Source organism: Gossypium arboreum, chromosome 2 (genome assembly GCF_025698485.1).
Source record: "Gossypium arboreum isolate Shixiya-1 chromosome 2, ASM2569848v2, whole genome shotgun sequence".
In the NCBI taxonomy this organism is placed as follows: Eukaryota; Viridiplantae; Streptophyta; class Magnoliopsida; order Malvales; family Malvaceae; genus Gossypium; species Gossypium arboreum.
Genome location: NC_069071.1, coordinates 1,930,372 through 1,954,241, shown reverse-complemented (window position 1 = coordinate 1,954,241; position 23,870 = coordinate 1,930,372). Strand labels below are relative to the sequence as shown.

Sequence of the window (23,870 nt, the reverse complement as noted above, 5' to 3'; positions counted from 1 at the left end):
GCCCAAAATTCGGGGCGTTACACGACTGATTATCTGAAAATTACACAACATACTAGAAACGCCCAATTCAGAACATGCCACGAAGAACAAAAAAGAAAACCAAGAAATTAAACAAATTGACAGTGAAACTTACTTAATAACCTTTCGATCCACACAACTAATAGCTTATAACTTCGATTAGTCTCGTATTTACGTACGACAGTAACCAAAATGAAGAAAAATAAAAGAACCAAAAAAGAGAAAAGATAAAGGAAAAAGAAGAACAATAAAAAGGAAGGAGAAAAAAATAGAAGATGACTATGTTAGATCCTAATTTAACCACCAATCAGATTCCTAGCATTTAGCAAAAATGTTCCCTATCACATACTTTGGAACTCAAACATAGGACCAAACAGAATACAAATGCTTAACCAGTGAACCAACAGGCTCATTCTTGACACAAGTTTGCATTGAATTAAGCTTAATTATATAATTCAAGGATAGAGGTTATTTAAAATAAAATAGCAAAAGTTCTAAAGATGTGACTCAAAATCCTAACCACGATCATCGAAGTAGAGCACATAACCACAGATACAGAGACTCAAATACAACAGAATCCAACATTCAAACATTTAAAATTTCGGGGCGTTATAGATATAGCTCCTGATTTGTTGTTCATGTTTAAGTGATTTTCTCACACATACCATTAAAGTTAGTTTTTTTTTTTATTTGGAGTTTTTATTAATTCTATTTGGGAATAATTTATAGATTTTTAGGCATTGTTTTATTTATACTTCAAAACACGAGAGAGTCAAGTGTAATGCCCCAAAAAACTAAGTTTCTAATTTGTTAAATTTTGTCATAATTAAGTATTTGCTTCAGTGGTTAAATGTTCTATTTGTGTGTTGGAGGTCTTGGGTTCAAATCTCTTTTTTAGGAAATTTAATTATTTTTGTTCTTAAGTTTATCTCTATTCGTTGGGTTTAAATATTATTTCCATTTAATTAATGTAAGAATGAGTTTGTTGGTTTAGTGGTAAAGAGTCAGGTTACCTTATGGATGTGTGTTTGATCCTTTATGCGAGCAATATGACCTAAAAATCTGGTTAGTTAATAATGGGATACGATTTAAATTTTTTTGAAAATAAATAAGTTTTAATTATTAAATTAGTAATTTAATATCTTTTTTTTCTAAAACCATATTCCCACGTTCATTGGTTTTGTTTTTATATTTGTTATTTTATGTTATTTTATTTGCAAGAAATCTGCTCCCATTTTTTCCCTTTCCCACGTTTGTTCCCTTATTCTCTAATTTTTCAGGTCGTTGGTATTGTTCCAGCCTTAGTCATTGGATTTTCTTTATTTTTCTTTCTTTCCCTTGTTTCACGTGGGTTGTGGGTTTAGCAAAGGGTTTTCAATTGTTATCTTTTTGCTTACTGGATCTTCTTCCAAGGGTGTTGTCGTGCGAAGTTTTTGCTTTAGTTCCTTCTCTTTGTTTTGCATTCGTTTCATATTTGAGGTTGGGTAAGTTTTGGATTTTTTTTTTTCCGATTGATATATTCTTTGATGGATTTTTATTAGGGGTTTCTTTATTGGGTGAATTGTTTAATTGGCCTGCGGCATGAGTTTGATTTTTACAAGGGATTTGTATTGTTAGGTGACGATGGTGAGAATCGAAACTCCCCTCCCGCGATTTTGTTGTATTAGGAGTTGTTGTGGACGATTGGGTAAGTTTTGGACGCCTAAGGATTAAATTTCTGACTTAGTAATGTCTTTATTTGTGTTGTAATTGAGTTATTTGGTAAAAATTGAGGAATTGTGATTGATTTGGGTGATTAATTTTCGATATTAGGTATTGGAATATGTGATTTTTGAGCCTTTATCGAAAAATACCTAGGTGTGTAATGAAAACCCGAGCAAACAGTAAACGGCGAAAGCCGAAAATCTGAACTATCGACGTCACATGACCGTGTGAGACACATAGTCTGGGTCAATTGGGTCATGCGAGGCATTTAGAATTTAACCTGCCTAACCTTTAAACAACCTACTTGTTGAATTAACCCTTAGTAAACCCCGTTGACCCTAACACTTTATATTTTCAAACTCGTTAATGTTGACCCGTAACCCACCTTAATGTTGTTAAATTTTCTTTTTATTGACTCCCTTTTTATTAAGATTCAATTTGGTTAGTTACATGACCATATTTCATCATTTTCATTTCTAAATTTTCTATTTGTTTTAAAAAACACAATAAAAAAAATACAAAAAAAAAATTGATTGAGTTTGAATCATTAGTTTCATATTCTATTGAAAAGTTAATTTTCATTCGTTATTTATTATTGACGTAAATTATTTTAATTCAACAATTGATTTTTTTTCTAATTTGATAACTTATCAACTCAATTCCTGACTGTAACCAACTCTTTTAACCTTTTCCATACCATTAATCTAAGCCTCTTTACAACCTTGTAAAGACCTCTTACTTGGTATGTCATCTCATTCTATAGTTGTGTAGACTTCATTTTCAAACAAGCAATGGTTTTTTTTTTTTTTGCAACATTCAAAATGTGCTGCTGTCAAAAGACAGACAGAACATCTAACAATAATACAGAATTTCAGCAGATAAAATAGTCACATACCAACATTACTACATTAGTAGAGCAATAATACAACAAACTCACCACCAAGCTTTAAACATTTTGTCCCTATTAACGTCAGCAATCGCCAAAGAAAATGCAAATTCGTTACCTTTCTTATTTGCCACCGAGAATACAATATTCCCAGCCTTTAACATATCTTTATCGATGCCTGCAAAAATTGCTTGAAAAGACCATTACTTGTTTGGTAATAATATTTCTTATTTGATTGTTGAGTGCACATTACTTGAAACTTAAACACTTTGAATGCTTTGAGTGAATCTTAGTGAGGGTGTTAATTCTTGTTGAGTTTGAATTTCATGTAATTATTAAGATAGGGGAGACGCCTATGTTCTTTGTGCTTTAAAAATTTCTGCTTAAATTGCTTTTTTTCTTTGGTGTTATTTTAGTTTGAATTTTCAATGCATGATTATTTGTAGATTATCCTAAGATATTATCGGTGAAAATAATAAATTGAGGGAAGTTAACTTGAATGTGGGTTGAGAATTTTGCTTGAGGGTAAGCAAATACTTAAGTGTGGGGATATTTGATAAGTGTTAAAAGTAACATATTTTAACCTCATTCTTAATGTGTTTTTGGGTGATTATTCGTTGTTAATTGTGAATTGGATGTTCCTAATCCTTTAAATTCATATTTTTATGCTTAATAGAGCACTCGGGATAAAAAACAGTAAAAATTGGAAAATCGAAGCAAGCTACAGGAGCCAAACAAGCTGACCCATTTCACACGGTCTGGCCACACGACCGGTGATCCACACGGCCATGTGGTAGACCATGCCGATTGCGCAATAATAAATGCCAAAAGTAACATGTTTTAGCCTTATTTTTAATACGTTTTTTGATGATTATTCGATTTAAAATGGTGAATTTTATGCTTCTAATACTTTAAATTCATGTTTCTATACTTAATGAGCATTTGGGAGCAAAAGGAGCGAAAATAGAAAAATCAGAGCAAGTTTCAGGAGCCACACGGATTGACCCCTTCCACACGAACTAGACACACGGCTATGTGAGCCATATAGGATGCCAGACGGCCATGTGTCAGACCGTGTTGATTTCGCAAATCGCATTCCAAACATACAAGAAAACATATTTTTTAGGTTTTTTGGGCATTCTAAGACCTATATATGACAAAAATAAGAAGATAAGAGTAAGTCGTCATACAATACTCAAGAAAACAAGTCGAGAAACACAATTGAAGTGAATTTTGAAGTAGATTTCCATCAAGATTGAAGACTCCCAGTTGATTTCTTAGGAGATTATAATGAATTTCTTTATTTCTTTTGGTTATGTAGTGTTTTGGATGTTTTTATTTGCAAGCATGAGCTAATTTTCTAAATACCTAGGAAGATGAACCCTATGATAAATTTTGTCATTTGATTTTATTTTATGCAATAAAGATTTAGATCTTGTTCAATTATGTGTGCTTAATTCTTGATTTGATATTTCTAGATTATTAATCGATATTTGATGTGCTTAAATCAGAGGAGGAATAGACCATATTTAATAGTAGATCTAGCATAATTCAGTGGAGTTGCATGCAATCTTAGAAATAGGACGACATAAATCTATCGGATTAGAGTCAAATCTAATACAAAAATCCATAGATAGAGTAAATGAGATAATATGGGTTTTAATTAGAAAGAAATTTCAATTAATCAATCTAGAGTCAGTTGCTCTTATTCTTGAAGAGAGATATTAGCATAATTTAGGGATTTCTACGAATCAAGATACTAAATGAAGAAATTGCGTAATTTAGATTGATAATGACAGATGAACTCTAGGTGAATTTTTTCTTGAATTATTTCTTGGGTATTGTTTTGCTTCTTGGTTGTTTACTCAATTATTTTCCTGATTTGTTTTTTTGTTACATTAGTAGTTAATTAATTTAGTTAATTTTTATTTTTAATCAATCTCTCAAATTTATCGGTTAAATAATAGAAAGAGAGTAACTACTAGTATTTTTAGTCTTCGTAGAAACAATATCTTTACTCATTGTAGTTATACTATTAATTGATACATGCATTTACCTTAATCAAATTTTTAATTAGTTTCGCAATGCATCATAAATCCATTGAAGGAAGTATTCTTATGATCAAATCCAAGAGGAAGAATTTCTACCATTATCAAAAACTTATTTATTTCACTCATTAAAATAACTAAACACTATAGTAATTGAATCAAGAAACCAAGTAAATAACACAAATGATGAAGACGATTTGATTAAAAAATATATTAAATAAATAAACAAAATAAAATAACCAATCACAATATTATATGATGCTTAAAAGAGGAAGAATCCGGTAACAACTACAATAGTGACAATGCCAATGATGGCTTTAGTTGCATCAGAATTAAATGGTGTTGGTGTAGGACTATCATTATTGGAATTCGGGCTTTCACTATCAACTGCATTGCCCTTGCTTTTTAGGGCATGGAGAAGAGACAAAACTTTGTCGGTGACATTTGGTGAATGAGGGGATGAGACGTCCTCAACTGACTCAGCGTCAAAAGAGGATCCTTCCATGGTATCGGGGCTATCGCTTTTGCTATGGCTAGGAGAGGAAGAGCTTCAGGAACTCTTTGGGGCTCCAACAGGAGATGATTTGGGTGCTCTTCCGTCGGAAGAGGACTTGGTAGAGGAAGCCGAAGAAGAAGAAGATGGCGACTTTGCAGGGGAAGAAGCCTTGGAAGGGGTTTGTGAAGATGATTTATCGGTGGCAAATGCCCCAACCACGGCTATGAAAACAAGTGCAACAACAATAAGATCTTGGCGGGCCATATTTCTATTTTGCTTCTCGATAGATTCTTATATATGTATTAACTTTTCTTTGATGATGTATTGATGTGTGTATATATATATATATTTCTTTATGTAACAGAATTGTTTTTTTTTTGGACGATATTAAACCATTTTAACATCTTAAAAAAAATTTAAGATTTGGTTGCATTTTTGTGAGGGTTTTTTAACTTCTATTTGTTAGGAAAATAATTTAGAAATAAAATGCTAATTTAGTAGTTGATGTTTGTTATATACTAATATTTTTCCTTTTAAATTGTACACTAAACTAAATATAGTGGTAACTGTAATAGCCCATTTTTGCCCGGCCCATTTCAGTATTTAAAATAATAAACCCCCAAAAAATAAAAATAAAACAAAGTCCAAGTCCAGTACAAAATTACAAACATATAATTTGGCCCAATCGGAATGGCCCATTGCATGAAAAGATTTAAGGTCCATCTATGAGCTTGACTCATATGGAAATATAATCTTTAAGGATATGCAATCTTAAATATGATATGCAATCTTAGATGTGATATGAAATCTTAGATATGATACAATCTTAGATATGATATGATATGATATGCAATCTTGAAGATATGATTTTGTAATCTTGGAGATTTAATTTGTAGATATCCTTTAATCTTAACCGTTGATGTAATTGATCTGTACCGTTGGATTTGGGGAGGCTCAACTATAAATAGAGGCCTCTCCCTTTATTGCAAACACACTTGAGTTTTGGGAAGCAATAAGAATTCTTGAGAGCATTCACTCAAATTTCTCTCCCTCTTGCGTTCTTATTTTCTACGGTTTGTTCTTATTTATTCTTTGTTCATCTTCGTTTTCAACCTTTTTTTATTTAATCCCTATCTCCTTGATTTTTTAATTCTCTTTTATATTTTATTTTTAATAATTTTATTATATAAAATTATTTTTTATTAAATTCTATATTATTCATTGTTTTAAAAATATATTTCATTTAATTGAAAAGTTTTTTCTTAAATAAGGCAATGTTTGGTGTTTAGAAATTGAAAAATAGTGCCTTAACATGTCAAGTTGCGATTTTTTGTTTGACTAAATAACCAAATATCCTTTTAATAAATTTTCAAAATCATGAGATAATTTTAGTTATGAGGATTTAAAACATCGTGTCCTAACATGCTGGATGTGATGTTTGTATACTTTCGGAACAAAGGAATCTCAAGTTTCAACTTTAAATTGTTCAAGTTTTAAAATCTTTTCAAATTTTTGACATTAGGACAATAAATAATCAATTCGGTACCAATTTTGGGCGTTACGAGGGTTCTAATCTTTCCTTGTGCATAACCGACTCCCGAACCTATTTTCTTGCATTTCGTAGACGAAAATGTTTTATAAAGGTGATCCAATCACACCTAAAAAGGTTGGTGGCGACTCCTATTTTCATTTTTCAAAAAGTCGAACCCCGTTTTTCAAACCCTTTAAAAAATGGTTTCGACAGTAACCATATTTTACCTTATAACAAAACCTTTCAATTGTTTGATTCATGTTTTTTAGGTGTAGAGTTTGGATTTGTAAGGTAAAAAATAAGATTTATTAGATAGAAAGTCTAAGGGTTTATATTCATTTCTTTAGTGAATAAAATAAATATTAATATACTAGTTTTAACGCCACGTTCGATATTATTGTAATATAGTTAAAATGATCTTGAATATATTATATTAAATTATTATAATATAAAATTTTAAATTTAAATATAAATTTTTAAAAGTAATTTGAGGTATTAGGTTGACTTTGTAGTATTTTGCATCTGCAACATTTTTTCTAATATGTGTCATATATTATATGCTTCAATGGTGTTGTTGAAATATATAAAGTTACAATGTGCTAAAAGAAGTGTCTACTTAATTCACCTCTACGACAAAGCAACTTGCCATATTTGGAATATTAGCATTTTGCTGAACCGAATCTTTGGGTTGTGTTGATATTGTTAAATAATTTAAGTCCATAAATGGAGATCAATTCATTTGAAGAAACATATTTAAAAGATCAAGTCATATCATATCATGTGTTTTGAATACCTTGGATAAAGGAAGCCGGAATGACTCAAAGCATTAAAGGCATACCAACAAGTCCATTTTACTTAGTCGCTAATATTATATTGTATTCAGCTATTTTAGCTATTGAATAGAAGGGGTTGTGATTGATCTTCATTAGGTTAACAAGTCCCAAAATCTTATATAAAACGGGTTGTGATGGATCTTCATTATGTTAACAAGTCCCAAAATCTTATATAATTGGGATAGATATAGCCTTTGAGATACAAAAGTAAGGATCCTTCATTGGGGTGTGTTAGAATTGGGATCGCTTGTTGTATTTTCTTGAAGGATAGTGAATTCATCTTGTTGAGCTATGCTCCACAGATGTAGAAAAATCGAACTGTGTAAAAAATCTTGTTTACATTATACCATTCGCAGCTTTGGTAGAAGTGCCCACTTTCGTAGCAAGCTTTACTCATACTTTGTTGCTTGCAGATTTAGCAACATGTAGACTTAACAATTATTTCATGATAGTAGGTACCAAGAAATGGAAAGAATGAGGGATTATAAGTTCAAATTATGAAAAATTGTGAAATCAATGCTTATTTCATGAGTATAATGGGTTTTATGGTTAACCTTATCAACCATTGGTAGGGTTAATAATGGGCAAAAAAGGTCATTTGTTGACCTATTTAAAGGTTGGGTTACTTTTCAAAGTCCAAAGGTCTACCTAATATTTAGATCGTAAAAAATGGTCTTGGGTTCCAATATTCATGTTTTGATCCTAGTTTAGTCCACTTTCAAATTTCATAATATGTTAATTTTCCTTTTATATATTATATAATTTATGTTAATTGGGAAAGAAATAAAATACATAAATATTAAAAATATTGAATTTGCTTATTTGTAATTAAAATTTTAATAGAATGATATATATATCAAATTTATAAATATTTAACAAAATTAATATTTTTAATAAAAAACAAATTTAGATAGAACATAGATGGGTCTAAAAGTGTCTTATTTTAGCTAGTTTCAAACACATGCTTGCATGGGCAAAATTTGAGACCCATATTATAGGCCAGATCAAGTTTGGGTAACTATATAGGATGTTGATGACATTCATGAGCCTAACCTACCTAATAAATAATCTAGTCTCTTAACCCAAAGTCGCATAGTTACAAAAAAATAATAATTTCCATATTAAAAAAAGATCAAGACCAACACTAAAAATATAATGGCCATGTTTAACAATTGGCTGATAGCTGATTGTAGTGACAGGTTTGACTAACTGGTTCTATTAACTGTTTATTTGAAAGTGCTTGAAAAACTTAGTTGATAGCGAAAAGTTGATATGTGTAAAATGACAAATAAGGGTATGGCACATTTTATTGTTAAGTATTTATTTATTTATAATACTTTAGTCTTTATTGGGTGAAACTGTTGAAATAAACTATGGAAATTAATTAGTGAATATTTTAAAAAATTTAAATAAACAAATTTATTATGTTCCTTATTTGCAAATATCAATCTTGTGACAATTGATAAATATTAATATTGTATCAATATAATAGTAAACTACATTCTTAGAGATAATTATGTCATGTTTTTAGTACGTAAATTAGTGATAATTAGGTTTGAGAACATGTGTCAAAACGAGTAAATTTTTAGCAAGCATAGTGAGATATGTCATTCCACATATATCATTCCAAATGAGCAATAAAAAAAAGTTTTCCAACCTTGCGATTTTTATTTTGGAGGTTTTAGCTCAATAAGCTCTTCCAAACCTCTATTCATCAAACACTACAATTATAGGGTTTGACTACTCAGTCCTCTATTTATACCCAAATTAGCTTAAAAAAGGCCGAAAACTCTATTTACACAACATAAAAATTCACCACCATTGTCGCTTAAAAAATTACAAGTACATGGTGTCATTGAAAAATAATATTTACATAAAATAAATCCATTGAAGGAAGTATTCTTATGATCAAATCAATGGGGAAGAATTGCTACCATTATCTATTAAAATAACTAAACACTATAGTAATTGAATCAAGAAACTAGGTAAATAACACAAATGATGAAGACGATTTGATTAAAAAATATATTAAATAAATAAATAAAATAAAATAACCAATCACAATATCATGTGATGCTTAAAAGAGGAAGAATCCAATAACAACTACAATATTGACAATGCCAATGATGGCTTTAGTTGCATCAGAATTAAATGGTGCTGATGCAGGACTATCATTATTGAAATTCGGGCTTTCACTGTTAACTGCATCGCCCTTGCTTTTTAGGGCATGCAAAAGAGACAAAACTTTGTCAGTGACATTTGGTGAAGGAGGGGATGAGAAGTCCTCAACTGACTCAGCATCAAAAGAGGATCCTTCCTTGGTATCAGGGCTATCGCTTTTGCTATGGCTAGGAGAGGAAGAGCTTAAGAAACTCCTTAGGGCTCCAACAGGAGATGATTTGGGTGCTCTTCCATCGGAAGAGGACTTGGTAGAGGAAGCCGAGGAAGAAGAAGATGGCGAATTTGCAGGGGAAGAAGCCTTGGAAGAGGTTGGTGAAGGTGATTTATCAGTGGCAAATGCCCCAACCACGGCTATGAAAACAAGTGCAACAACAATAAGATCTTGGCGGGCCATCTTTCTCTTTTGCTACTCGATAGATTATTATATATGTATTAACTTTTCTTTGATGAAGTATTGATGTGTGTATATATATATTTCTTTATGTAACGAAATTGCTCTTTTTTTTTGGACGATACTAGACCATTTTAACAACTTACAAAAATATTTTAAGATTTGGTTGCATTTTTGTGAGGGTTTTTTAACTTTTATTTGCTAGGAAAATAATTTAGAAATAAAATGCTAATTTAGTAGTTAATGTTTGGTATATACTAATATTTTTCCTTTTAAATTGTACCCTAAACCAATTATAGAGATAACCATATTTTACCTTATAACAAAACCTTTCAATTGTTTGATTCATGAATTTTAGTTGTTGAGTTTAAACTTTGTAAGGTGAAAAATAAGATTTATTAGATAGAAAGTCTAAGGGTTTATCTTGATTTCTTTAGTGAATAAAAATAAATACTAATATAGTTAAAATGATCTTGAATATGTTATATGAAATTATTATAATATAAAATTTTAAATTTAAATATAGATGTTTAAAGGAATAATTGTATAAAATACCTTCAATGTTTAGGGATTTTAGGTTTTGTGTCCTTAACCTTTTTTATATATATTAACACCCTTAGCGTTATGATTTTTTTAGAAATCAGTCTAATTTTACGGTAAACGTGAATTGACCTTTAGTCAAGTACCGGTCAATCAAGTACCGGTCAACAAAGTAAGCCTATATGAAATCATAGATGATGTCATCTATTTTTTTCATTTTGTTTGTAATAGCCCAAATTTGACCGGGCCTTAAAACCAAAAAAACTTAAAATAAATAAATAAATGTTTATTTAAACAGTCCATTTACAGAGCCCAAAAAAAAAATTAACCCGTAGGCCCAATATTTAAAACCTTCAAAACCAAATCCCACTACTCGTGTACCCAAATACACCCGTAGCCCAAACCTAAACCAGACCCATTACAACAGACCCAAACAGACCCACCTAATACCAATAAACCCAAAGGCCCAAACAGCAAGGGCCCAAATGACTTTCAGATAGGGTTAGAAACCCTAGCTCTCTTTCTCCTCGCGCCGCAAAGGATTCTAGAAGCTTCAGGCGCCTCAAACATCATGTTCAATTAGTGCCCTTTCGTTTCACGAAACTCCAGAACTTTCGGGGAGCGTCTGTTGGCCTCATGTCAAGGCTCCATCAGCGCCACGACTTTCTCCTTGACCTCAGCTACTGGATGTCGCGCCACCATCAGCGGGCAAACAATGCCGAGATCATCGCCATCATCAGCACTCCACACCTCAGTCTTGTCTCGCCACCAAGATCCTCGCGCTCACCTGCAAACAAGGGAAAGAAATCGCGATAGACAAAGAACAAATATGGAAAGAAAGAACACAGTATACAGATTAAACAAATATGGAAAGAAATCAAGGATTTCTTTCCAAAATATGTAATAGACTGAGGTTATAAAGCCTTTTTCTTTGATCTATAAAGAGACGATACACATACACAAAAAAAAGGAGATTGTACACCAAATATTTTTTGCAATAAGACATCAGAAAGATTTCACGAGAAAGCAAAGGTGATTTGTTTTTTATTTTTCTTTTTTTAAATATTTGCATTTCATACATATAAAATGTTAAAAATAGATAAAAAAAATGGAAAAAAAAATGGAATACCTTTAGATGCGGGGTAAACGATGAGATTTTTTGGCTTCCGGCCGCCGTATGTGACGGCGTTGATAGTGGCGCGTGAGCGTGTGGAGCCCATTGGACGGAGGCACGATGGAACTCCGAGAACTCACCCCGGGCCCTCGTTCAGAGGGTTTTTCCTCGTTTTTTTTTTTAGACAGAGTACAAAATGATTTTAAAGCTTTAAATTTGGCTTATATAGCCTAGATAAAACGGTGTCGTTCTGGTCTAATTCAATAAGCATGAAACGGCGTCGTTTCAAGGCTCAGAATCCGCGTGTTGACCCGATTACCCGAGGAGGATCCACGTGTTTTTGTAAAGTGGGTTAATCACTCAATTGGTCCTCCCACCTTTTTAATATTTATAATTTCATTTTATTTATTTTTAATTTAGCTCTAATGTTTTAATTTTGTTTCAATTTAGTCCTCACAGTGATTTTAAAACAGTATTTGGGAAACGGCGTCATTTTGGGATTAGGGCTAAATTGCCCAGTGAGTCCTCTGAATGTAACGTGCATTTCAATCAGGCCCAAAATTTTTATTATTTTGCAAATTAACCCCCAAATTTCTTAATTGAATCCAATTTTAGTCCTTTTTTTTAAAAAAAACGTTAGTTATATTGTTTTATTTATATTATTTTTAACATTATATATACATTCATAAATTTCATTATATGTTGTTTTTTTTAATTTTTTTATTTATTTGTTACATTATTACTATTATTATATATATACCATACTATATTTCACTATAATTATTTATATTTTATTACATACTATATCTTATTATATAACATTCCTTATAATATTTATTTTTCTTATATATTCTTTTATATATATTTTATTATGTATATATTCTTTTTTACTAATTGTGCTACCATATTTTTTCGAAACCATTTTTAAATCGAGTTTTAGAAAATGGGAATCGACTTTAAGAAAAAACGAAAATGGGAGTCGCCACCAATCTTTTAGGTGTGATTGGATCACCAATAAAGCGTTTTGCTTAAAATCATTAGTTTTGGTCTACGAGATCAAGAAAATGGGTTTAGGAGTCGGTTACGAACGAGGAAGGGTTAGCACCCTCATAACGCCCAAAAATTGGTACCTAATTGATTATCAAGTGTCTTTAATGTCGGGATTTTGAAAGTTTTAAGATACAATCCTCTTTTATTTAGAATGTTTTGATTTGAAAAATTTAGGTTTGCTTATTTTAAACGAGTCAAAATATCACATCCAGTAAGTTAAGAAGCAACATTTTAAAACTTTTGAAGCTAAGCTTGCCTTTTGAAAATTTCTATTTCAAAACTACAAAACATCATATCCAGCAAGTTAGGACACCATGTTTTGAAATTCCAAAATAGTTGTTTGTATTTTGAAATTTTCAAAAATACTTAGAAGGGTGCTAGACTATCGAAGTCAATGAGAAAAGTTGCAACCCAGTAAGTTAGGGCACTACTTTTCTCGAAGCTTCCAAATACCAAACATTGCCTTTTTATTTTTTTGAAAACTTGGAATCTTGTTTTTAAATTGATGCTTTAGGATGACATATTAAAGCATCATGAAGCATAGATGTACAAAATATTCTAACATTTCCATACAAACATAAATAATATCATTAAGACAAAACTAAATAACATGAACATACGTTTAATGAAAAAAAATCATACTAGGGTAAATATAAGATAATAAACAAATAAAACATGAGTAAACTAAAAGAAAAACATAATACATGCAAAATTATACAACAATATATATATCATAAAATAGCACATAAAAGAAATAATTAAACATAGCATATAAAAAAATGAAACTATGCACAAATAAGATAAATGACATACACTAAAAAATGAATAAATAGAACATTTACAAATTATAAAAATATAATGCAATAGTTCAAAATACGTGAAATGATAATATAATATATATACATGCATAGAAAAATATATTTGAAAATAAACTATATAAAAGGTTAAATATTATAATATATAAAATACATAATCAAATGTATAAAAGATAGGAATAAATATACATATTTGAAAAATGAAGAAATTAAAATAAAAAAGGTTGAAAAACTAAGATAGACGAAGAATAAAATAAGAACAAACCACAGAGAGTAAGAACGCAAGAGGGAGAGAAATTTGAGTGAATGCTTTCAAGAATTCTTATTGCTTCCCAAAACTCAAGTCTGTTTACAATGAAGGGAGAGGCCTCTATTTATAGGTGAACCTCCTCAAATCCAACGGTACAAATCAATTACATCAACGGTTAAGATTAAAAGGTATCTACAAATTAAATCACTAAGATTACAAAATCATATCTTCTAAGATTGCATATCATATCTAAGATTGCAATCATATCTAAGATTGTATCATATCTAAGATTGCATATCATTGAAGATTATATTTTCATATGAGTCAAGCTTGTAGATGGACCTTAAATCTTTTCAAGTAATAGGCCATTCCGATCCGGCCAAATTATATTTGTAATTCTGGACTGAACTTAGACTTAATTTTTTTTTTGGGGTTTATTATATTTTTGTTTTTGGACTTATTTCTTGGCCCGGGCAAAATTGAGTGTCTACAACTTTTATATGCAAAATACTTATTATATTATTATTATTTTATATTTCCTTCTTTTATTCATATTATATTATTATACATAACTTATTTTAAGCATTTTTTAAAATTTATATTTTAGGTATATTTTATCAATAATCACTTACCTTATATAACATTTTAATATACATTAATTCTTTCACATATATTGAACATATCATTTATATATTAAATCTTGTTTTGTGATTATTATTAAAGGTCGTATTTTAGAATTGACATGTATGTTGATATTATTTTAGGAATGTTTATGTTAAGTTGTATACCATGCATCATCTTTTGTCTATTAATTTATTAAAATGTATATACTGATTATACCGTATATGTTTATATGTTCACTTATGCATTTTTAATGTATGTCATATATTTTTTGCATGTATGTTTTACTTGTTTTAAATTTGCCATGTTTGTTGTTTAAAATTTGTTTAAATTCATACTTTTACTTACCTATTATGATAATATGCTATCTTGTATGTTATTCTATGATGTTAACACGATTCTTCATGCATTAATCAAAAAGGAGATTCCAAAGTTTTAAAATAAAAGGCAATGCTTGGTATTTGGAAGCTTCGAGAAAAGTAGTGCCCTAACTTATTGGGTTGCAACTTTTCTCGTTGAGTTCGAATAGTCAAGCACTCTTCTAAGTTTTTTTAAGGTTTTCAAAATACGAGCAACTGTCTTGGAATTTCAAAGCGTTGTGTCCTAACTTACTGGATATGGCGTTTTGTTGTTTCGAGATAGAGATTTTCAAAAAGGTTAGCTTAGCTTCGAATGTCTTAAAAATATTGCGTCCTAACTTACTGGATGTGATATTTTGATTCATTTGATACAAGTGAACCCTAATCAAAATATTCTAAAGGGGATTGCACCTTAAAATTTTTAAAATTTCCGACATTAAAGACACTTGATAATCAATTAGGTACCAATTTTTGGGCGTTACGAGGGTGCTAACCCTTCCTCATACTTAACCGACTCTCGAATCCTTTTTCTCGACTTTCGTAGACCAAAATTAATGTTTTGAAACAAAACGATTTATTGGTGATCCAATCACACCTAAAAAGATTGGTGGTGACTCCCATTTTCATTTTTTCTTAAAGTCGACTCCCATTTTCCAAAACTCGATTTAAAAATGGTCTCGACATTGTTTTCATCTTCTTTTTTCTTCTCCCTCCCTAAAAAAATATAAAAATTTAAGTACACATGGATTAACAAGAAATTTAACATGAATTATGGACTGAATTGAAAATTTTCAAACCTAGTTTTTCTTTTCCTTTGACACTGGATTGAAGGCTTTCTTTAAAGAAAATAGCCATTTTACTTTCTTTCCCACCTTTTCTTTCCTGGATATGATCCTTCAAACAAAAAATCTATGATCTATCATGTTAATGTATATTTATTAACACAATCCAAAACATGATTAAAAACCATGCTAAAAAAAGTTATATTTTTTCCCTACTTTAGCTAAAAATTATCTCTCTTATTTTCCCAAATTTTCTCACCAATGAAACAGAACAAAAAAACAAAACTGCTATTTGAAGTTTTAACAAAATTAGGAATGTACCCAGATTTCGAAAGAGAGTACCTGAAATTGTAATGCCCAAATCTTAAGAAACTTGAAACACTACAGGAAAATAGGGCTTTAGCGGCGTTTTATCAAAAAACGCCGCAAAAATTGTAAAACACAGTGCAATAGCGGCGTTTTTGTCAAAACACCGCTAAAAACTGAGCATTAGCGGCGTTTTTTGTTAAAACGCCGCTAAAGACCAGAGCATTAGCGGCGCTTTTGGTGAAACGCCGCTAAAGATACCAACTAGGTTCTCATCTTAGTCTCACTATTTTAAGGTTTATGGATTATGGGTTTAGGGATTATGGTTTAAAGGTAGTTTAAGGGTTGGGGTTTAAGGTTTAGGTGTTAGGGGTTAGGGGTTAGGGGTTCAGGGTTCATGGTTCAGGATTCAGGGTTTATGTTTTAGGGTTTAATGTTTAGGGATTAGGAGTTTAGGGTTTAGATTAGTTAGTGTTTTTAATTATATGATAAATATTTTCTTATATAATTATAAAAGAGATAGTATTAATTTTAAAATATTGAATTAATTATCATTATATAAATATTTTCTTATATGATAAATGTTTCTTTTTCTAACAATGATTTAGTGTGCAATTGTATACATGAACTTTAATTTGATCCAGTTCTTGTAAATTATTAACACAATTATTGATATAACATCATTTTATATTTATATATTGCATACATAAATATTTATATTTATCCAATAGAAAAATATATTGATGTATTTATTTTTAAAATTTGTATGATTAAATCAAAATTAAAGTTTTAACTATACATTTAAACCACAATTAGAATTTCACGTCTACAATTACACATTAAACCGAAATTCATATATAATTCTAAGATGTATCTCTATTAAAATTTAGGTGTATACATATAATTAAATGCCATTTATATAAAAATCTAAACAACTAATGCGGACCATACTTAAAAGAATAATACTTGTATTACTATGTCATTTTGTATTTTTTAATTCATCGATTTCATTTTATTTCATTAAAGTTTCCTTTTGTATTTTATATGATAATTTAAAATTATAAAAATCTTCATAAAATTTTAAAAATAAAAAACTTAAAAATTTAATATTTTAGTTCATATTTCAGTTAAAAAGTTCAATATTCAAAATTTTAAAAAAAATTCTAAAAAATGATAATGTCAACACAAAAAATTTATAAGAAAAAATAGAAAAAAATATGTTAAAAATGAAAAAAAAAATCAAAATTGAGCAATAATGGCGTTTTTGAGCAAAACACCACCAAAAAAAATGAACTATAGTGGCGTTTTAAAAACGCCACAAAAAACTATTATTTTTTATCCCGTTTTCAAAATCCCGCTTACTAACCAAAAAATAAATTTTGGTTACCCGCTTCTCATCTTCTGTCTCATCTCCTTTTACTCTCAATTTCTTTTTAACGATAAACGCTTCATTAGAAACAAATTTCTTTTTACTCTCAAGGAACGCGAGAAGATTCTCGAAGACATGGAAAACAAGATCACTTATCTGCAGTCTGTTATATCCACTCTTAAGGTTCAATTCTTAGCCGAGAAGCTTTGCTTTTTTATTATTATGTTTTCAATTATTTTCAGTTATTGAATGTCTTTCCCTAAAGAAGCGTAGATTGAAGAGTACAGTGTACTAAATTAGGATTTATTCGGCTATGAATTTTAATTTCTATATTATGTTAATTGCAGGATGATTCATTACTTGCTGATGAAAAGCTTAAGGCTCTACAAGAGGAGGTTTGTTTTAAATGGTTTAATATAAATATAATCCCTAATTCCATTTTTTTCTACTATTGGATTCCTTGCCTGTAATGCTTGCTTTATTTGCAATATTCATCGACTTGAGTAGTAGGCCTCGTTCTCCTAGGTACGTTTGCTTTGGGATGTTTCGAGAAAAACAACTTTGAACTTCATGTTTTGGAATCGGAAGCACAGGACACCAAGATAGGGTGGAAGTCATTAATTTAAAAGTTGAAAAGGTCAACATTGTGCATGCATTAATTTTATTTCTGTGTAGAGACTCTGCTAGTGAATGTTGAATGACTAAGCATTTCTATGTATTATTATGACATTTATCAACTGAAAGAATTTTCATCAAGAACAGCAAAAATGCTTTAAAGACCGTCTAATAAAACTTTGTTTTCTTGATTTTTTAAGCCCATCTCATGCTGCTACTTCAATAGATGCTTTACAAGGTTAGCCTGACAAGGATTTTTCAGTCTCTAGTATTTTGCCGATCAAAATGGTTAAATTTCATGGATGTTATTTGTTATGCCATAAATGAAGGTACTGACATACCCAATCACCCATGCATGAACTAGTGAAGTGAAGCATAGAATAGAGGCTTATGTAATCAGTCCCTGTTTTATTTCGATTCCTCCTTTTTCTTTCCCCTTTTCCTTTGTCCAATTTTTTCTTCCAAGTGAGTTTTAAAGAAAGATCCAATTGTAAGGGTATTAGATAGGAGAGTGGAGATAGGAATAGAGAAGATTGTAGCAAGATTTCTTTTCAAAGGAATGACTCCTTGAGTGCTTGGGGATTTAATTAGATGGTTAAGTTCAAAACCAAGGAGTCATTTGGTTCACTTGTTCCTGTTTTGTTAACTAGTTTATGTCTTGTTTCTTAACTTTCATTTGCAATGAATGGTTAAAAATATAAAATCAATGATATAAATGCTATGAAGGGACAATTCAAACAAAGAATCTCAGCCATCATTGTTCCATTACAAGCTTAGGTTTCCCTTCTTTTTGCATTCATTTTTTGGGGGTTTTTGTATTTTTCTCTGGTCAAATTAGTTATAATTCATCAGCATGTACGTTTGACGGCCAATGATTTCAGGGAAATTTTCGATATGTACTTTATATTAGCAATTAAAGAGGTTAACAGGAGAGATAATATCTTTGCATTCTTTTCTGCAATTTGTTCATGGATTTTTGTTGGGACCTTTCAGTTCATTCTACATTGATATTGAATTTCTTCATGTTATTTGAGACTAACAAATATGGTGGTCAAAATTTGCAAGAAAATTGAGTAGACCAGTCTCCTGCATTAGTTAGATCCTCCAAAATTCTGCAACTTACTAAGAGTTTCACTTCATCAGTCCAAAAGCTTAACTGCTCGTCTTTCTTGTACTGGCTGCGTTAGTTAGATTCTCAACTGGTTGCATGGACTAAATGTGACACTGAGGAATCGTCTTTCTTGTTCACTTTATACTGTGTGGTCTTTCTAGCATTGCAATTATATATTCATTTATCCTGGGCCTCTTCTCATCCTTTCCCATTTCCATTGCCATGTTGATGTCATCTCATAAAGTTAATCAAGAAAAAGAAAGCTGTTTATACTTCACAGTTTTTCCATCTATTTTAGGGAGAAATAAGAGCCTGGCAGTTAGCCTTCTGAAACCTAGCTTGTCTTTCCCAAATCCTTTTCCGTTGTTTCCATTCGTTGATACAGGGATGTGCTGGAGCACTGTGTTATCGTTAGGATTCTGAGAAAGTAAACCTTTATCAATGGAAAACCGTGTAACGTCAAACGAAATTTATATATTCATCATTTTTAGTTGATTTTCTGTATTATATTTTATATATACAAGTAATTGCATTGTTAATAAATTATATTATTTGAGGGTACTTTTAATATTTTACTATATGCATATAACACTGCAGTATAAGCTAGATGGATCTCCCTCTTTAAAAAGACCATAGAAATCTTGGTTGTTTTTGCAAATTTCATTATATGCCAACAAGATTGAGAAATGTGATCAAATTGTGATACATTCACTTTTCCTTGTAGGTTTGATGGTCAGAGGATGCTGATGGTGATTGGGACTGTGTGCAAACTTTAGGTGAATCTAGCAAGTACTAAGCCTAGAACTCTTTCTATTTGTTCTGTTTCAATTCATTTTCTTGTTCATTGTATTGCTTGATATGTACTTTTATATGTACCTATTAAGTATTGTGGTGATGTCTTTGAAATTTGTATTATACCTTAAAGATTTTTGTCCACTAGTTTATTAAGTTTTCGGATTACTAAAAACTCTTGTTCCACTAGTTTATGGTCAGTGGTCAGGGGACTCAGCTTGTTGTTTGCAGATGGTCTTGAATGCAAATTCAGTGTGAGTTTCAGATATTTTATGTGCAAAAAGTATTAGAGTGCCTTATGTTTGTATGTTAGTTAAGCAGATTATAGATAGAACTGCGCAGAGGATCAACTAATTAGTTGATCAAAACTACACCTAGTTTTGTAATAGTCTACTTGCATATTTACATATATTTAATAATAATCTCGTGTCAACTAATTATTCTATTTTTTATTTAATTGTTTTGTTTTCAACCTTTTATTTTTATTTAGTTGAAAGAAGAAAAAAATGAATTGTAATTTTGACTTAGAAAATAGAATATTCATTAGCGACTTAATCAATTTAAATAATCAATGTTGATATTTCACATGGGAATAGATATTCAAATCTTATATTTTACATGGTTATGATTTAAGTCCTTATTTCATTTAAGTAACTTCATTATAATATCTTATTTTATTGATATCTTTATATTTAATCTAATTTTTATTATTTATTTTAGTTTTGATTCTAAATTTTTATTTTTATTTTAATATTTAAGATAACTTGAGTTTTAACTTTTGAATTTTAATTGTGTTATTAATTTATTATTTTAAATTTTAAATTTAAATTCATTAATTTTGTATTTAGTTTTAAAGTTAAAATTTTAATAGAAAATTTAATTTGATAATGAATTTTAATAGAATTTTAATAGGAAATTTTATATTTATATCATGGATATTATTCTTCTCAATATTTTGATAATGAATTTTAAACTTTTTATATTTTTCATGACTTTTATAATATTTTATTTTTTAAAATTTTATGACCTTTAGCGGCGTTTGCGGGAAAAGCGCCGCTAAAAGTCCTGGTCTTTAGCTGCGTTTTTTAGAAAAGCGCCGCTAAAAGTCCTGGTCTTTAGCGGCGTTTTTTTTGCGGCGTTGCATATAGCGACGTTTTTTGCGGCGCTTTCCAAAAAAAATGCCGCTAAAAGTCTATTTTCCTGTAGTGAAAGAATGAACCTTTTTTGTGTGTGTCAATAAATAGTTACAGAAAAAAAAAAAAGCAAAAACAAATCTTGAGAAGAAAGAAAGTTTATGTTTTTCAAACAAATTGAAGAAAAAACAGATGTTTTAAGTGAAACCCCTCACTTCATTGGGTTGGTCAAATTGGGCCACTTTTAATTGAAAAGATTTGTCTCTTCCTTATCTAACCAGTTTTTTTTTTCTTTTAAAAAATGGTTTCTTGCACTCATAGCAAATAATGAGGACTTTCTCCTTGGTAGATTCAAGTTTGAGTCCTTCTTTCATTCGAAATTCTCTTACTTTGTTGGACCTTATAAATCTCTTGAATCTTTTAGCAACATCTCCATCTCTTTGTCTTAATTCACCTTTTCACTTGATTCACTATCGTCATTAGTGGTGGGTTTTAAAGCTTTACCAACATTCTTCTTTATAACTCTTTCTTCTTCACTCTCTTTGTTAAGCCTCATCTCATGTGTAAGCAAAGGACCGATGAACTTATCAAGGGAGAGTGAGCTGAGATCCCTTGATTCTTCTATTTCCATCACTTTAGCTTCTCAAGGTGTTGGGAGACATCTTCTTCACCGTCTCATTATTGGGATAGGTCTTCCCAAGGGCCTTGAGACTATTAATGATGTGGGTGAAGCGATTGGTCATCTCCTTGATTCATTCTTCTGATTTTACCTTAAACAACTCATAATCAACGGTGAGAAGACTTATCTTGGACTTATTAACTCTACTGTCACTTCATGGGTGACTTCAAGCTTGTATCATATTTCTCTTCCATTGTCACACAAGGAGACTCTATTGTACACATTTGGACCAAGAGCACAAAATAGAGTGTGCATAGCTTTTGCATTTAATTGCACCTTCTTGACATCATTATCATTCCATTCACTCTCTTCTTTTGGGATAAAAACACCTTCGACCCTCTTTATTGGAATGGATGGTCCAGTAGTAATTATCCTCCAAACTTCATAATCGTTAGCTTGGATGAATAGTTTCATTATTGTTCTCAATATGAGTAGCTGGTGTCATTGAATAAATGAGGCCTCATGGTGGAATGCCCTTCGCCCAATATGGTGGAAATTTTTTCCAATGCCATAAAACAAATTTCTTGACTTATGGCTTCCATCTTAGATATCTTGAGGATCTTCTCTTTTGGTTGTAAAACTGTCTCTAAAGTTCTAACTCTGATACCAATTGTTAGATCAGAATGATCAACTCGAGATCATCGATAGAGAGGTTGAATTGGCCTTTGAGAAATTATGGTGGAAGTAATGAAAAATATACAACAAAGAACACAATGATTTATAGTGGTTCGACCCTAATTGCCTACTCTACTACCTTAGCTTACCACAACTAAGGATTCCCCCAAATTTACTAATTTTGCAACCTTGGAGAATAAGGTTTAAACTTACAATCTCTCTTAAGATTTATGCCCCAAAATCTTAATATACAACTCTCTTAAGGTTTTTGCCTAAATCTTAAGGATTAACCCTCTCTCAAATAGAAACAAGTAAGCAAGCAAAGAAATAATCCTTACAAGATCAAGATGTTTGTAAATTAAGTTCAAATACAAAGAAGAACACTTGAGCTAAATGGATACAATGAAAGCTCACGAGTGTTTATTAGAAAATATATGAAAGAATTAAGCTCTAGGTTGTTTTGATTGATCTTTAAGCATTTCACATTGCTCTTATTCTTGCTAAACCTTTGGAAGATGGTATTTGTACCCTCTAATTGATTTCCAACCGTTATGATTGTTGTAGAAGTGAATGTAGCTATTGGAGATAAAATATCAGATCATTAACTTCACCTGTAGCAACGAGTATCGATACCAACTAAAAGGGTATCGATATTTTTTTTGCAATTAATATTGATTTCAGTGGCCGTTGAAGCAGGAATATCGATACTTTAGAAAATATATGAATACCTTAAAAAAAAGTATCGATGTTGGATCGAAACCTACCAGGGTTTGAAAATGGTTGAATATTAATTTGGTATCAATTATCAAAGGGGTATTGATATCTTGTAAAATTTCGATACTTATACAAAAAGTATCGATACTTTTTTTCCTGGAGCAATTCTAACTAGTTTGAAAATAGTTAAAACATATTTGAAAATGTTTGACTCAACTGAAACCATTTCAACTTGATTTGATGAAATGTTCAGCTTTACTTTTATTCAAAAATACTTTGATTTGTTATATCAAAACATATTATCCAATAAGGCTTAGTTTAACAATAAGCTCTTCCAAACCTCAATTCACCAAACGCTACAATTAGAGGGTTTGACTGCTCAATCCTCCATTTGTGCCCATATCAGCTAAAAAATCTCAAAACTCTATTTATCAAACACTCTTACTATATTCAAATGCAAATATAAAATTAGGGGGGACTAATAAAACACTTTAAAAACTTAGAAACAAAGGAAATATATGATAAATAAGACCTAAAATGAACCTTTACTAAGGTCTCATCTTCATAAACTTTAAGAGTGATAATACTGATACTTAGTAACAACAAAATTATTTTGCCCAACATAAAAATTCTCCACCATTGTCGCTTCAAAAATTACAAGTACATGGTGTCATTGAAAAATAATATTTACAATGAAATAAATCCATTGAAGGAAGTATTCTTATGATCAAATCCAAGGGGAAGAATTGCTACCATTATCAAAAACTTATTTATTTCACTCATTAAAATAACTAAACACTATAGTAATTGAATCGAGAAACCAGGTAAATAGCACAAATGATGAAAACGATTTGATTAAAAAATATATTAAATAAATAAAATAAAATAAAATAACCAATCACAATATCACGGGATGC

At 30.4% G+C, this 23,870-nt stretch overlaps 1 protein-coding gene and 2 long non-coding RNA genes across 3 annotated transcripts; 1 reads left to right on the top strand and 2 right to left on the bottom strand.

The window, feature by feature from the left end:
* Positions 1–1,240: 1,240 nt before the first annotated feature.
* On the top strand, positions 1,241–3,514 carry LOC128285719 (uncharacterized). Its single transcript, XR_008276263.1, has 3 exons — positions 1,241–1,502; positions 1,636–1,705; positions 3,285–3,514. It is a non-coding gene; the product is annotated as an uncharacterized LOC128285719 (long non-coding RNA).
* A 6,079-nt stretch (positions 3,515–9,593) lies between these two features.
* LOC128289410 (uncharacterized serine-rich protein C1E8.05-like) lies at positions 9,594–10,091 on the bottom strand. Its single transcript, XM_053025256.1, has one exon. The coding sequence runs from the start codon at positions 10,089–10,091 to the stop codon at positions 9,594–9,596; it is 498 nt and encodes a 165-aa protein (XP_052881216.1).
* Positions 10,092–10,893: 802 nt separating this feature from the next.
* On the bottom strand, positions 10,894–11,929 carry LOC128285721 (uncharacterized). Its single transcript, XR_008276266.1, has 2 exons — positions 11,758–11,929; positions 10,894–11,415 (listed from the first exon to the last, which is right to left on the bottom strand). It is a non-coding gene; the product is annotated as an uncharacterized LOC128285721 (long non-coding RNA).
* Between the last annotated feature and the right edge of the window lie 11,941 nt (positions 11,930–23,870).

What these genes read in the sequence shown, in the direction of transcription:
- LOC128289410 (XM_053025256.1), bottom strand. Translation starts at nt 10,091, where the DNA reads ATGGCCCGCCAAGATCTTATTGTTGTTGCACTTGTTTTCATAGCCGTG.